The sequence below is a fragment of the Anser cygnoides genome, chromosome 23, assembly GCF_040182565.1.
Source record: "Anser cygnoides isolate HZ-2024a breed goose chromosome 23, Taihu_goose_T2T_genome, whole genome shotgun sequence".
Classification (NCBI taxonomy): Eukaryota; Metazoa; Chordata; class Aves; order Anseriformes; family Anatidae; genus Anser; species Anser cygnoides.
The window spans coordinates 5575527-5591764 of record NC_089895.1 but is presented as its reverse complement, the minus strand read 5'-3'; the positions used below and the strand labels follow the sequence as shown (position 1 = coordinate 5591764).

General features: G+C 43.5%; 1 protein-coding gene across 5 annotated transcripts in view; it reads left to right on the top strand.

The window, feature by feature from the left end:
• Positions 1–16238, top strand: part of C1QTNF12 (C1q and TNF related 12) — a 28094-nt gene that overhangs the window by 5451 nt on the left and 6405 nt on the right. For 3 of the 5 annotated variants that reach the window (XM_048067593.2, XM_013194287.3, XM_013194290.3), the window contains 5 exons: positions 9225–9344; positions 10477–10588; positions 10841–11022; positions 14862–14970; positions 15487–15577. In XM_048067593.2, coding sequence (XP_047923550.1) covers positions 9225–9344; positions 10477–10588; positions 10841–11022; positions 14862–14970; positions 15487–15577 — 614 coding nt within the window. Of the gene's footprint in view, positions 1–360; positions 424–6290; positions 6408–9224; positions 9345–10476; positions 10589–10840; positions 11023–14861; positions 14971–15486; positions 15578–16238 lie in introns of those variants that run through there. The other 2 variants (XM_048067594.2, XM_066981907.1) reach the window with 2 other exon arrangements.

Genomic DNA, 16238 nt, shown 5'->3' with positions numbered 1-16238 from the left:
TAGAGAACTGCCTTATTTTTCTGCAGTTTTCAAATGTAGCATTTTTTTTTTCTTCTGAAGTGTCTCCTTTCCTGTTAATTGGATGGCGAATTAGTAAAGTAACAGCAAAGCTTTCCTTGCCTAACCTACTAAGCTAAAGAGAAGTTGAAAGCTCTGTGGCAGACTGATCTCTGAGCCTTGCTGAGCAGTTCTGCTTAGTAAAAGGATGCCCTGCGCAGGGACGTGGAACAACATCAGTATCTTATTTCATTTCTCTGCACTACATAACAGGAAAGATGGAATTTTTTTTGGCCTTGTACAGTAAAAAATTAAGGCTGTGTTTACCTTGGAAGACTCTGTGGCCAGCTGGTAGATTTGTCAAAGCAGGAGCAGGGAATGAAATATTACATGAGAGCAGCGATTTTTACTCATACTGTTAAAAAGGTAGGTTTGTTTTCCTTCAAACTGACCAAAAGATTTTGGAACAGATTTATCTTGGGTATTGTTTTTAAATCAGAGCTGAGAAAGCTCCCCTTTAACAGTGACAGTACGCGACTTGTGGTGAAACCTCTGCCTAAAAGAGGGAGACAGAAATCTCAGTTCTGATAAACCTGGTACATCTAAGGGAAATAGTAAAAGTATTTTTAAAAAATCTCCAGTTTTATCTTCGCTGTCAATGAGATGTGCTTGCAAAGCACGTGAGTGTTTTTCTGTGGCACAGGTGGACTAAGACCATGAGGGATGGATGCAGAAGTTTTTTTCTAATTTATCTTCTTAATTTGACAGGGAGTGGCGGGGTACCTGCAGCTGCCAGGCTTGTGATCCCCTTTCCAGGCATGGGTCTTGTGTTGCAAGAAGATGAGGCGTTAAATTACCAGTGCTTCAGCAGTAGTAGATGGTCCAGTGGGGTTATAAGGCTGACCCTGATCAGGAGTTACTGTTTGATTCCTATCTGGTGTGGTTTTGAAGTGATAGCTTGCAGGGTCACAGTGCTCTGTTGTGTGCCCAAACTGTCTTAATATTTTTTTAAGCCCCAGCTATCTTGTGGATAGGCTGAATAATGGCAGTACGCGTGCTGATGCTTTCAGATGGAGAAAAAATCCGTTTCCTTATTCTCAATAGTTCCTCTTCTTAGGGATTGACAAGTTGTACCTGACTGTAGCTAGGTTCTTGTTTCCAGGAGTTAAATCTCTCTATGGAGCTAGCTCAGGTAAGGCTCAGCACGAGGTCGTTTTTTTTCTTGCTTGGTCTATTGTTCTCTTCTGTCTCATTAAATGTCCTCTGAGGACAGCCAGCTGCCCAATTTCCATCTAAACTAACTGGCATGGGATTTTATCAGTAGCACTGAAAACTGTCTAGACGATTTTCACACTTGTGGCTTGTTAATATTAATGGCGCTGGGCTAGGCATTGCGGGATGGAGGCTAGTAAGTATTTGCTTTTTTTGGCATCCAGGTAACATACTGTGTGCGTGAGCAACCCTGGTAACTGGAGTGGCCATCTGGAATATCATTTATCGGGTGGAATACAGGGAAATCAACTGTACCCTTCAGCCAATGCAGTTTTCAGTGCTCTGCCCTGTAGTACTCTCATAGACAAATTGATGGAGTTCAGATTAGATAAGTGGACTGAAAACTGGCTGAACTGCATGGCTCACAGGGTTGTGACGAATGCCATGAAGTCTGGCTCGAGGCCTGTTAGTAGTGGTTTAAGTATCCTGGCGGTTGATACCGGGGCCAGTGCTGTTTGACATCTTCATTAATGACCTGGATACTAGGGAAGATTGCACCCTTGGCAAGTGCAAAGATGGGAGGAGGGGTTGATGGACCAAACGGTTGTGAGAGTAGCCAGAGGAAGCTCAACAGCACAGAGGGATGGGCCAGGAGGGTTCTCAAGAATTTCGGTGAATGGAAGCGCAAAGTTCTGCACTTGTGGAGTGCAGTACACACTGGTATGCCTTGGGGGCCAGTTGGCTGGAAAGCAACTTTTCAGAATAGTGCCTGGGGGTCCTGGTGGACAACAGGTTGATCATGGAGCAGCAACGTGCATTAGCAGCAAAAAAGGTCAACAGCCTCCTGGGCTGCAGTAGGAAGAGCATTGCCAGCAGATTAAGGAAGGTGGATGTTTCCCTCCGAGGGGAAACCTAAACACTGGGAAGACATCTAGAGTACCAGTTGTGGTCCTGGACATGCTAAAGCGATGGCAGCAAGGGGCCGTGAAGATGGTGAAAGGTTTGGAGCATTCATTGTGTGATGAGAGGCTCAGAGAGCTGGGAATATTCAGCCTGGGGAAGAGGAGGCTCAAAGGGATCTTATCAATATGCATATATACCTAAGTAGGGGGAATAAAAAAGATGGAGCCAGAGCTCAGTGAAAGGAAAAAAGGCAAAAGTAAATTCCACTTAAACATGGTGGGGAAGGCATTTTATTATGAGGGTGATCAAACACTGGAAAAAAAACACACAGAGAGGCTGTGGAGTCTCCAACCTTGGAGATGTGCAAAACCTGATTGCACCTTGTCCCAGATAACCTGCTGTGGTTCACCTGCTTGGAGCCTGGGAGCTCAAAAAGGCTGCCTGTAGATGTCCCTGCTAACTTCATCTGTTCTATGAGCTGCTTGTAGAGGTGGTTCAGTTAAGTGTCAGAAAAGCATGATCTTAATTTGGGGGAAAAACTTATTGACTCAGCTGTCCTAATGAAATTTCAGGGATGATTTGAGGTCAATGGGATTTCAATGGAATTTCTGCAAGAAATGATGTAATATTTTTAGTTTCGTTACCCGCTACGTAGGTAAAGGGTCCTTGAAATATTACTTCCTCTGGAAAGTACCACTCTAAGGCACTCCAAAGCATAGGGGAAGAATTCTCAACCCTCTGTACAGGTTCCTTTTACAATCTGGTCTTTTCTTGGCTGTCTCCCAGTAAGGTAGTACCTTGGAATGAAGTCCGCTGTCTTGAAATCTGGTAAGACCATGGTTTTCAGGCAGAAAACTGATGATCTCGAGGCTCATTCTAGTTTAAGGCTGCTTAGGAAGTGAATAATTCAAGCCTGTTGCTTATGATGTGAGAGGAAAAGAAAGCTGAGGGTGAGTTCAGTTCTATTAAACTGTTCCTTGCTATCTTAAAAGCTTTTTTATTTTTTTGTCTAGAGGTAAATTTAATGAGTTTACTTTCAATATGTTTAAAGTTTTCTCAAGAAAGTAATTCCAAGCAGGTGCTGAGGTTCCCATCCCCAGGTGGGCCTGTTAGCTCATGTGATGTGCAACTGCTCTTCTCAAGGCAGATGTTCCAGTGGGAAACAAGAAATGTCCCGTTCCTTGCAGAGGACCCTGTTCAGCCTAGGACGGGAGCTGAAAACTGCCTCTAAGACTGATGGAAGGAAGGTTGGATCTTGAGTGCGAACACCGGAGCTTTTGTCTTTTGGATCAGAGACATGACTTCTGGAGTTGCAGAAGGCTGAAACGATTCTTCTGTCTCTGTCAGATGTCTCGGGCTAGGTCTGCCGGGCTTATTAATCTCTCTGAATTATTTCTTTGGGGCCTTTTGCTTCCAGCTGAGAACAGCAGCTGGTTCAATGACGTTGCACAGATTGCATTCCTCCTCTGCACAGAGATTTCAGTCACAGCCTGAAGTGTGTGACTGCGTGTGTAATGGAGAGCATTTGTGGGCCTGACAAGTGTTAAAGCCCCGTGAGAGCACGGGAGGGACTAGGCTGTGATCTGTCTGTAGGAAGAGATGTTTCCTCTCAAGGTACAACAAATATCATCCTTCCCAGCACCTCTGTGGCCCAGGTAAAATAACACTGGATTTGTGCATCACACGTGGAAATAACGCAGCATTTGGGCTTGTTTCTCTTAGCTGTTTGTGATATTTTTAAAGTTCATTATCGGCATAGATAGTCCTACATCAGATGTGCTTTGATGTGCTAGATGCATCGTGCTATGCCTCTTCTATCAGTGCTCTTCGGGTCCTTACCTTTTTGTGGTGTCCCTAAAGAAAGAAGGAACTTTTGTGCATTCGGAGGTGGCACGGATGAACGCTGCCATCCGGCTAACGGGGAAACAAACGCGGTCATCATCTCTCCCAGAGCAGCTCTTGCTCCCATGAGCTGTTCCCTCAGGTTCATTACATTCGTTATGGGTGTGAGCACTGAGGGCAGATCGTGTTTAAATGGAGGGGAGGAGCTTTTTGTGATAGCCATTTAGAGGAATGAAGAATAATTTTTCAGTGACCAAACACAGTGGGAATTTAGATAGGAATTCCAGTAGGGATTTGGCTCCGATACCAAACCTAACACTTCAGCTCTAGGGAAAATTCTTGAGAGATCTGTAAAAACCACAAGTGGTCAGGACCTTGGTTTTACATCTCATTAATAACCAAGAGTGTGCATAACCATGAGTTATTAGCAGCTGACACGGGATTTTTTCATGCTTAAAAAAGTGATCTGTCACTTTTTAACCAGTTCCAAATAAAATACACTACTGAAGTAAATCACTTGCTGCTAATTTCATAATGAAGCTGGCAATACTCTCGCTAGTGTAAATCAGGCATAACAACACAGAGATTTATGGATTAAGATAATTGAAATGCTGAGTCAGGTCCGTTTTGTGTCTGGCAACTGCTTAATTATTAAGCAAAGAATTTCTAAATGTAATTCCATCACAGATAAACAACTACATTGACAATTCTTTGAGCAAACTTTCAGGGCAGTAACTTCAGACGTGAAGACAGGACCGGAATGGTTGGGTGTTTGTCCTTGGAGGCGCATCTCTCACTGCAGATGGAAAGGATGCTGTCCTCTCACAAAAGTATCAACTTTTCTTGCTTTCTTTCCATCTTTTTCCACTCTGAAAAAGGGTTACGTGTTCTTGACAACATTTTGAAATGCTTTTTGGATGTACAGACTTGCTCAGTCTTGCTCGTAGTGTTTTCTTTTATTCACTCAAACTCTGAAACTACGTTAGTCCATTTCGCTTTGGTTTTTAGCAGAGGTGCAGACTGGATCCCGGTATCCTTGAATTTTAGGAAAGTTCAGATACAGTTCAGAAATTTCTCAGGATCCGAACTCTGCTACTTGACTGTAGATCCCTACTAGTAGTTTCTTCCATGCTGGCTGAATCTTAGCCAGAGGCTGTGTGTGTTTCTGGGCAGTGCACGCTGTTCTGGGAGTTAAAGCCAGAAAGAACCACAGGTTCTGCTTGTGTACGGCAGCCTAAATTACAGCTCAACTCCTCTTTTATTGTGAGAGCGGGAGGAGAGAGGAGGCTAAGCTCATGCTGGTGTCATAACGCTGGTTCCGAAGTGCTGGGTGCTGTTGTATTCGGATTCCAAAGCAACGTTAAGAGACCTGATTGAAAGTTCATTAAAAATTGCTGGCAGGGCTTCTGTTGTTCTTGGAGGCACCGTTTCAAGCGGTGAGGACTGAGCCTGATTCCAGTGTAGTTAACATGAGAATTCCTCCTGACTCCTGCAAGTTAGCTTTGCTCTGTAAACAGCACCCCAGGAGGGACAAGTCCCCTTTGCTGGGATTCCAAGGCTGTTCTCAGTCCTGACTGATACCTGAGTTGGCTGCAAGGTCTCTCTGGCTGCTGGAGGCTGCCACTGCCAAGAAAAATAGAGGCTTGCATGCTTATTGCTGGGATTGCTCATGCATGCCATAGTAATTAAATAATAATACCACAAGGATGGAACATTCATTTTAACTGTCAATCATCCTTGCGCTGGAGAAACTGGGGAGTGCCATGGCTGTCTTCTAGAGGGATTTGTAATTTAAGCAGGCCGCTGGAGAGGTGTTGTTTTTTTGTTTGTTTTTTCTTTTTCTTTCCTTTTTTTTTTAAACTTCAGGAGTCTTTCTTTCTCCTTTATTTTTCTGGGATGTGTCATCTGGCTTTCTTTTTCTCCCTGACAAGATGTCTGCTCTGGGCTGTTTCTTCACAGCTGGAACTCCAGAAGGGCTGAGGACATCTGTTTGTCTTCACAATTAATGGTCAGACTCTGCCCATGACTGCTGGCTTCTGCTCCCAGCTGGCATGTTTCCCCATTTGCTCTGGACAGGGGGTTTATGCCTGTCTTGTAGCCTGGTGGGATATTTGAATAGTCTTGTATCCATCAGCAGCAAACGCCTCATCCTGGTTCCTAAGACTCTGGTCTTGCTTTGCTCTGGAGATTGTACTTCTGAGTTCCTGCCGCACGAGCTAGCTCTTCTTGAAGAACAAACTGATTTTATTTTCCTTTTCTCTGCAACCCAGCTGTTGTTTCGCTGGCTCCTGTTAGAGCACTGGGGGAATACTCCATCCTGCCTGAGTTGGGTGTTGCTATTAATAAGTTACTTCCTTCTCTTTTGTGAAATGCACAGCAGCCTTACCACAGACCTGTCAGTCCCAGTCGCTGGGGGGAAAAATGCATCTGCTTCCTTTGGGCAAACAGCACAGGTAGGCTTTTACCTGCTTATATATTTATGAGCTTTTTAAACTTAAGTGCTCATAAACCCAGTCCCCTATAGGTGTGAATTCACCTGTATGGTGATGCTGCATGCGTGTGCTTTCAGATGCTGTGAGGTAGAAAAAATTGGCAACTCCTATCAGAAACCTTTAAATTTCTATCAACCTCTGGTAAATATAAATCATCTTTATTGTAGAAGTAAGTTGTACCTCCTGTGCTGTTCTAAGGATATTTCAAGGTTTGTGAACGCTTGTCTGTGGACTTGAGGTTTGCATGTTGGGAAAGATGGAGAGGTTTGCCTCAAAGGACCTTCTCAGCCTGTCTTTGCTCAACTGCAGATTTTTGCAAAGCATGAGGAGGAAACTGATAAAATAATCAAGTTTTAGAGAGGTGTGACTAACTTTAGAATAACTGTGATTTTCTACGGTGCTCCATTTCCATTAATTTCCAATGGACTTTCGGAAAGTTACTGGAACAGCGAAAAGTCCTGCGTGCTGTAAGTAAACATGACAAATAATTTAGCTAAAACAACTTTATGGAATGCCTTGACAAAACATGATCAGCACCTGATTATAAATGTGGTTATAAGCATTAAAAGGCTGTTGAAGACTAATTTGTGTGTAGAAATAATGAACTGGATTGCATCAGTAATTTGGTGTGCTCTTGTTTGAGACGCACGCTGAATCTGAGCATGTTGGGGAGTGTTTAACCATAACTGGATTAACTTCAGTGGAATACATGATCAATATGGCAAAATGATTTGGGATACCCTTGCTTTGGCTTAGCGCACAGATGCCAGATATTCTTGTTGGCAGCCATCTATTTGTAGGGTGGATAACTGGACTTCCCACACGGAGCAATTCAATAGGAATTGATCTCTCTGTGGGTCATGTCTGAGCAGTAAATCACCCAAGATTATCTGAATAGAGAAGACAGAGTTGGGTTCCTAGAGTTTCTGAGATGTTTAACAAATACCTTTGCTCAGCTCACAATGCATCTGTGACTTCTGTGGAGCTGTTCACGCTCTGCTGCTTTGTAAATGATCTGGTGACCCAAGCTGTTTGAAATAAATAGTTGTGATCACATCAGCTCCGAATCTACGGACAAGTGCCTTGTACTATGCTCATGTGCCTGGCTGCGTGCCAGAGAGAGCTTTCCAGGCTCTGCATCAGCTTAGGAGCACCAACATTCCTCATGACCTCCAGCTGGAGCTCCAGCAGGCTTCTGAGGTTTCGTTTCATATTTATTCTGCATAGATTTTTCATAGCAGATCACACGGACTGTGCTCTCTTCTTTTCAAAATGGACTTGCCCTGGTATTTCTAGCCAAAATTTTCAATCCTCTGTCCTATTCCTGTTGGTTTTGAAGAGAGGTCACTGTTGCTATTAGGGCCACTGAGTGTAGAGCAGTAATGTTTGAGCTGTGGCAGAACTATGTCTGCTGCTGTGAGATTAGCAGGAGCTTAATACCCAAGGGCAAACAAATACTTTGAGATCTGGGAAGTACACTCTTGACTGACTTTGCTTCTATGCTTTTTCCACACCCATCTTGTTTTCTTCCTCCTGAACAGTGATAGATCAATCCTGATTTATTTAAACTTGTAGTGGTCTAGAAATCATTTTTGATATCGTTATTCAACCCACCCCTGCCTTGTATTGCTTTTCTGCTGGAAAGTTACGATTTTCTTCTCTTTTTCATAATGGGTATGAAAACCTAAGCATGATTCGTGAAACTTTGGGAGGGCTTGTGCTTTTATCCTCACTGTGATGGACATCTGAGAGGCTGATGTGCCGACAGCCTGGAACCCCGTAGTCAATGGTTAATTGGTCTTGACAAGAACTTGGCAGGTGTTGGTAAGCAATGATTTCTGGTGCCTTTTTAATTTAGAGTTCGTTCCTAGCCCAAGGGAAAAACAACAGGTATGGCCATTTGAGTATTTAATCCTGGTCCTGTATGAGAGCTGAGTACTGGGTACTAGGTAGGGAGTCCAGTAGGAAGTGGACCCAAATTCCTGACAACAGAGCCTCTTCATTGTCCAAACTTTGTTCAGAAGGGATCCAGAACTGGGCACTGTCATGTCGAACTTCTCTAACTGATTTCTATGATTGTGATACAGTTGCAGACCATAGGAAGGGACAATTTGCAAATGCACATCTATTTTGTGGTCAGACATGGGCTTTATTTTTATTGTGAAATGCTTTTATTTAGTTTTTCCCGTGTGCACATTTGTCATCCCACTAGCCTTTGATTTGAAAGCCACGGAGCACTTCAAGGTTTCCTGTATATTTTAATCTCCCTTTATCTCTCAATAGATCCAACTGATAAATATCAGATGCCAGCGGTGAACAATCTCTGGCATATGTGCAAGTTTTCTGTGGCATGTATTAGGACTGGCAGAGGGCTGAGCCTCGGTAGTTTGAGAAAGGTCCCCGAGGCACGCTGGCTCCCAGCTCTTGGCTCTTTCTGATCCCTTCAGTAAAGGGGGGAGCTGGGACACCCTGCAGGAGGTCACATATTAAGTTACGAGAAAGGATTTTTATTTATTATTTTTTGTGATGTTCCTGTAAATGATGAGAAAGTGTCATGGTTTTGGATAATATCAGATTGAATTACTTGCTACAGAAGTGGGATAAAATGGAATTTTACAGTGGACCCTAAGCCTTCAACGTCCTCCCAAATGCAGTATGTTTGGATCAAGGATTTGGTTCAGGTAGCAGATGGCTGGTCTGGAAACTTTCTATTCTCTGAGTTCACGTAGTGGCCAAAGAGATGCAATGTCATCAGTGCTTGCTTTTGTTTCTCTTTAGATCCTAGAATCTCCAGACCCGCGAATCACAGATCCACGGCGGACCTGGATCTCCTTTGTTCACCGCCCAGATGATGGCAACACCTCTAAAAGGAGATGCAAAGGGAAAGACAAGAAATTAGTAGGTTATTTCTAGATTGACATCAGCTAACAAACGTGCACCATGGCTTCCCTTCCCACTCTGTTACACAAGGTGTTTTGTATGTTCCAGCTTTTGCTTTCCCACCCTGGAGTGCTGTGTTTTCAGTTGTGTTAAATTTTCCAAAGTATTTTGGAGAAGCTTGGGACAATAAGCGTATATGCTTTGTAAGATAAGTGTCTGTGAATTCCATTGTCAGCACTCATTTTTGTTTAAACCAGCTGTTTCTTGGGCTGAGACTTTCTTGTGTTTTTTTTTCTGCTCAGTAGAAATAAAATTAACATTTTTCTTCTACAACTAGATAAAGCGCAAGCAGCTTAAAGGACACATTAATCAAGGCATGGAAAAATCATTTATTGCAAATCAGTGAATTACTGATCACCTGCTGAGTGATTGTGTGCACTCTTCATCTGCTGCTTAGACAATACAGAACGTTTTTTATGACTTCCTTTTACTTCTCAGTGAGCTTATAGGCTGCTTCCATGTGGGTTTGCTGCTGTTTAGTTGATTAAGTAGGAGCTCCCAGAGAACAATACACATTGAAACAGCATTGATAACACCGTTTCATTATCCTGCTACCAGCTTAAAGCTCTGATGTGTGTAGCTAACCTTTCCAGGTGTTTTAAATAAACTGTTTAATTTTTTCAGGGCTCTACTGTCACACCAAACGTTCATGTATGTGATCATTATGTCTGAGCAATATATGTTCATGTAAAATGTGGCCAGATGGCTGTTTGAGTTAGCAGAATAAGGCAGAGTAAGAAGCAGCTTAAGTTACTTTGCTGCTTCTTTATCTTCTATTACCAAACTCAGTCTTGTGCCTGCTGTGCTTCACACTGTTTATATGTGCTTGACGAACCAGTTAGTGTTTACCTGAGCAAAGTTTATCCTCCCTCATAAATACGTGAGTAAATTCCCAGTGCTGGAATTCACTGCTGGCTCAAGAGTCAGTTTAAGATTTACTGCATCAGGCTTGGAGTTGAACTGATATCAGTGGGGGTTGCTCACGTGGCTGACAGCCTTGTAGAACTGGCTCGTGGCTGGGAGAATTTTCAGTCTGCCAGTGCAATTGCCTGGTTCTAATTCTCATGTTTTACTTTGGTTACTTCCTTAGCGTGGCCTTGTTGGGCCCCCAGGACCTCCTGGCCCTCAGGGACCTCCAGGAGCACCTGGTGCTGAAGTCACCCGGGAAGTCCTTCTGCAGGAGTTTAAGGAGATATTAAAAGGTAAAGAATGTGAGAGCTTTGAGCTTCCTTCAATTCCTTTTGCGAAGCACCATGGCAAATAAAAAACTGGCTTTGCAATGTTTACCCTAAAGCATTTCCCCACCTGACAATCAAAAGTTTGGAAAAGTGTTTCCTCAATGCTCCTTAGTTCAAGTTCATGAGTAGAGCATAGAGGAGAAATCTAATCACACAGCTGATGGCTTCATAGAACAGGTGCTTAAACTAAGCCTTTTTTTCTCTTTTTGTCCTCAGAAGCCATTGAGCGTCGGGCATCCCTTGCTATTTCAGCCCATCCTAGCCAGCTGCCTCCGCTCCTGCTCTCCTTGGAGGAAGTTTCACCCCACAGACGTGTGGAGGAGGCATTCCACTGCAAGCTAAAAGGACAAGTCGTCGTAGATAAGAAGACCCTGGTAGAACTTCAGAACTTCCAGTCGGTGAGAAGGGATTAGAGACTGAACCTGTGCAACTCCACAACAGCCACCGTGCGTAGATCAGCTATAGATCCCCTAGTCTGCGAAGCTGCTAGGTGGCTCTGTAGATAAAGGTGTTTCCTGAAAGGGAAGGCTGATCCCAGAAACTCGTCTCAGGATTGGATGCTGTGAATATCGCACTACCTTTTTATGTAATTGACATAAGTTGGACCTTATACAGTGATTTCAGTCCTAAAGCTCAGCTGCAGTAGGATGGACAGTTGGCTTTGAGTTGTCTTCTTCCTTGCCAGAGGAAGAGAGGCAGACTTTCTTTCTGTCTTGCATCCCAGCTGAGTCTCATGACAGTTCTCACTGAAGTTCTAACAGGTCTGTGCAAGAGAGGGCTGTCTTACAGGTCTAAACAGTCAGTTTCTATTTCAGTTAATGATAGAGAAAGACCAGTCCACATTTGGCATTCATCTGAAGGATGTGTTCTTTTTTTCAGTGCAAACCCCGTTTTATTCCAGAGTAATCTTTGGATGTAGAAAAATGTCAGAAGCAGACAGCAGTCATTGGTTATAGATTTGTAAGCCCAAGTAAGGGCCATCATTTTGTTAGATGAGTCAGTCTTGATGCTAAAATTCTTTAGATATTGTCTAATGGAAGACAAAAAATGTTACCTATATAATTTTATTATAGTCATATTAAAATTACAAGCACACCGTTGTGGGATGCTGTAAGTCACTATAAGCAAGCTCTTGAATTTGATGGTATTAAACCTTCTGCTAACCATTTCTGAACCAGTTGCAAATAAGACCTGAATCTGAAGTATAAATGTTAGTCAAAGTAATAGCTAAAAACTGTCTATGCAGTAAGGTGCTGAGCTTTCATCCCAGCTATGCTAAGTCCCATCTCTGCAGAATCCTGTCCAGCAGATCCTTTTCTATGGAGTAGTTCTGCTGCTAGGACTTCACAGCTGCAGGACTAGAGGCAGTGGTTATGTTCTGGATAGGGTGCTTTCCTGGATCTTTCCCAAATACACTTGTGGAAGCCTGGTTTGACAGCACTGTGGGTGCTGGCACAGAGGCAAGATTGTACTTGAAGTGTAGGCAGGGCTAGAGAGATCTGCTGCCTCATTAATTAGGAGGGAAAATGTGAATAAAGACATCTCAGCAATCAGCGCGTAGGCTGATGCTTCCCATGCTTTGTTATCGTATGCCTAGCTTGTTTCTAATTGCTTCTGGCCCTGAAGCTGATGTGGGAGGGCTGGCAGGCCTCTGGATGCCAGCCTTTCATTTCAGCTTTGGGACAAGAAGTGTCTGGTTTTAGCTTGTGTTCTGATATAGGGGAATTTAACAGGGAGGGAGACGGTGGCTGCTCCTGCAAAGATGAAAACATTGTCTTTAGACAGTCTAAGGGGGAGAGAGAATTCCCCTCCCTCCCCCCTGTCAGTTTAATGGTGTGAAGAAGCCAGCGGCTTGATACTTCCCAGTGAGATGATAGGGAATGAATATAATTCCTGGTTTTGGAACTTATCCAAAGCATTTTGAGATATGTGGAAATGACCGTGGGCTGAGAAAGGGACTGGTACTCCTATTCTTTGTCATTTGAATGCGGTGTTTCTGTCACTCTGACCTTGAGTATTCAGAGAGCATATAATGGTTTTCTCATCTTCCCATGCTAAATTTCCTCCAAGAGTGTTCATCCCCTCTCTTCTTTGTCTTACAATGTCCTTGGTATTTGGAATTAAATGTAGTACTCCTTCCGCCACACCTCTGCTTCCTGTATCTCAGGCTTTGGAGTTTCTGACAAATTACCTCTTTTTCGTAGAAAGAAAATGGCAAGAACTGAAGTAACTATAGCCTCTGACAGGCCATGGAAGTGGGATTAATGTGGGGCCCAGGAATATCACTGGAGCTGGATCATTCAAAGTTAAGGTGGCCCGTGTGTTCATTCTGGAAGATCCCAGGAGGAGTCCTGGTGTCTCTAGTGCCTTGAGATCAAGTTAAATGTCTGCCTTTAGTAGCTGAACTTCATTACTGCTTTGGGAGATCCCCCATGCGTTATTGTTGCTGTGCAGGCTTGGGTTATCCATTATTTAATAACAGATAAGTCAATACATTGCTTTCTTTATCACTGAGTCTTTATCACTGAGGAGCTAAGCTGGCAGCTCACATCTCAGTTCTCTGCACATGGTTCCTACTTTCCACCAGGAAGGAAGCCATGGAGTGTATGGGGGAGGCATGGGGATAAACGAGGGACTGAGGAAGAGAAGGTGATCTTGGTTTGTAGAAAGTGGACACCAACTTGTTTGCTTTTGGTCTGCTTATTGAAATAACTGGTGTACAAATAGTTTCTCAGATGTAAATCCCTGCAGTGCTGGAAGCAGCTAGGTGAGTATGCTGCTGTGAGACAGTAAATGCAACAGGGAACTCTAATTGGCATGAGGTTTAATGGAATATTTTTGCCCAGAGAAACCTCTCCCTTCTCAGAACCAACCCTTTGCATTGTCTATTTCTATGAGCAAAAGAATAACAAAGCCACAGAAGGCATGAAGAAACAGGAATGCTTTATCAGTGATAATTTACTGGTGCCTAAAATTGCCTTCCATGCCCATCCAGTGGTTTTGGAATTAGGTTGCTGATTCTGCTAATAGCTGTAACAAGAAAGGAATGAATTAACAATGCAGAACAGTTTTGAACATACAGGGCTTGGATCTGCACTTCCAGTGATGTAAATTAAAAATAGCATTACTGAAAGTGATTGCACAGCGATGGCATAAGAGTGGAATCAATCTCATTCCACAGTCTTTGCTGCTAGGTTAGCTGTTAGATCCTCTGTGCCTCCACACATAGAGGAAACTTGCTTCCTTTTTGTGTGTGTTTGTGTGTATCTGTTCACAGGCACACATCAGTGCACATTGATAAATGTAGATATGTTTGTAAAACGTTTCCAGTTAGGTTCTTTGGAATTTAAGTCTAGGTCTGGATCTTGCTAAATAGGGACTGAGAATTACTCTGTGAGCCTTGCTTGGGATTTTGCAGGTTAGTCATTTCCTTCTACCATGCAGTAACTCTCTACACAGGCACCACCTGACCCAAACTTTTGCAGCCTTTTACTTGCTTTCAGAGAGAAAGCAGCTAAGCAGTTTTTTTCTTTTTCCTTTTTTTTCTTTTTTTTTAAGTATAACAACACCTGTAGCAACATCGCTATGAATTCCAGCACTGTCTTTCAGACCCCTCTCTCTACCTAGCATTGGGAAGTACTCAAATTTTGGCTTATTGAGTTCTGTTGAGATTGCCCTGTTAGGCATTCATGCATGTATTAGGGATATAGCAGCGTGTGTGTCTCACAAAGGCAGGTTTGAACTGCTCTTCTGTCCCTCGGGACCAACGCAGGACAAATCTCTCAGAACAGCATCCATGGGAATGGATTTACACTGCACAGAATGCCCTTGCGGTGGAAGCAGAGTCTGACTAATGTGCTTTCTTGGCCCATTGAAGCCACTCTTGCTTCTCCCCAGCTCTAGCCAAATTCATATCAGACAGGCCAAAACTAACAATAAACATTTCTTGCAGAGTTTATTTTAGTCTAAGTCAGATAATCTGCTGTGAGTTTGACTTAAGACTGCTCCCTTGCCATAAGGAGAATCTGCATGCTGTTTCCCTAGGTTTTTTGCCTAATCGGTAGAATCCAAGGCTGGAAGAGAATGAAACTAAATATGGAATCTGTAAGAATATGAACAGTTTTTCTTTAATAGTGTCAGAGCTGTCTGACTTCTACCTGAAGTGGCTGGAGAGCCGTGATTATTTCCTCTGTACCTGTACTTGGGGACTTGCTCAATGTCTGCTCTTATTTTACAGCCTCTGGCCAAAGGAGCTTTTCTCCGGGGGACAGGATTAAATCTGTCAACGGGACGTTTCACAGCACCTGTGTCTGGGATCTACCAGTTCTCAGCCAACGTCCACATCGGTGAGTGCTGTCCACAGAAGCCTTCCCTGTACTGCTTGAGAAATGCAGGAGGGAGTCCTGGAGAACTCGATCTCTGGTGGGTCTTGTCTGATTCGAAGCATGTGCAATGGCAGCCCTTTGCAGTGAGCTCTCCCTTTGGTACACCATGACCCAAAACGCTGGCCTTAGGGCTGGGTGATCTCACAGCAGGCTGCTCCATGCAAACCAAACAAGTCAACACTCCTTAGGGAGGGTGAGCTTAGGCACCAAATATATTTATGTGCAGAGTGTGTGGCTTCCATAAAAGACATTGGAAAAAATAAGTGTGATGATATAGAACTGAATCAAGACATTTTTGACTCTAGCTTGTCACCAATGCTTTTGTTTGGTTGTTTAATCATTTGGTGATGAAGTACCTAGAAGGGTGCTTTCCTAAGAAGCCGCAATATTACTGGAATCTCTTTCGAGCCAAACGCTGGGAAGTGATTTTCTGCTGCATTCCAAAAGTGGTTATATTTGTTTCTCTGCCTTCGCCAGATCATAGTGAATTAAAGAGTAAAGTCCAGCTCCGAGCCAGAGATAATGTCCGAGTGTTGATCTGCATTGAATCTCTCTGCCACCGATACACGTGAGTTACTGCAGTGCTGTCCGGGCAATTATTTTTCTCAGATGGGCTGATGTTTCAACCGGTTGTGGAAATCAGGTTCATCAACAGTGAATTTTATATCAAAAGCTTGTAGAACTTCTCTGAAGAGATGGATTCCATGTAGCCCTTAGGCTTTCTGTGTTTTTTTCCTGTTTTTTAATGTTTCAGTGGATGGCGTCAGGTACTCTAAATAGCAGAATAAATATTACATATGTTGAGAGAATTGTGAGTGAAGCGGGCTGAAACTGGATGTAGCTAAAGGTGCTGAGTGCTCAGCTATCATCATAAACACAAGGAGTGAGAGAAACACTTTTGTGCCGGAGGTTGTTAGCTCAGTTTTACAATTTCACCTGCCTCCTGAATGGAATGCGCACCATCTCGCTAGCGTTGCCACGGAAGTGTTGGGGTGATGAGAAAAAAGGAGTAGGTGGAAAATAGAGGTGGATGGTTCCTGAGGCAGAAAGAGCAGGGCTTCCCCAAAGGTCTGTCATACCGTCTTGCAGCCCCTAGCTGCCTCACGGAGCTTGCTCAGACATCCGAGCTGAATTTTCCTCTGTTGGGATTCATTTGGTAAACCTCTGCTAAACAAAGGCTTTTGTTAGGCTGTGGCAACGTTGAGTGCTGCTCCTCATGCAAAGGGCCA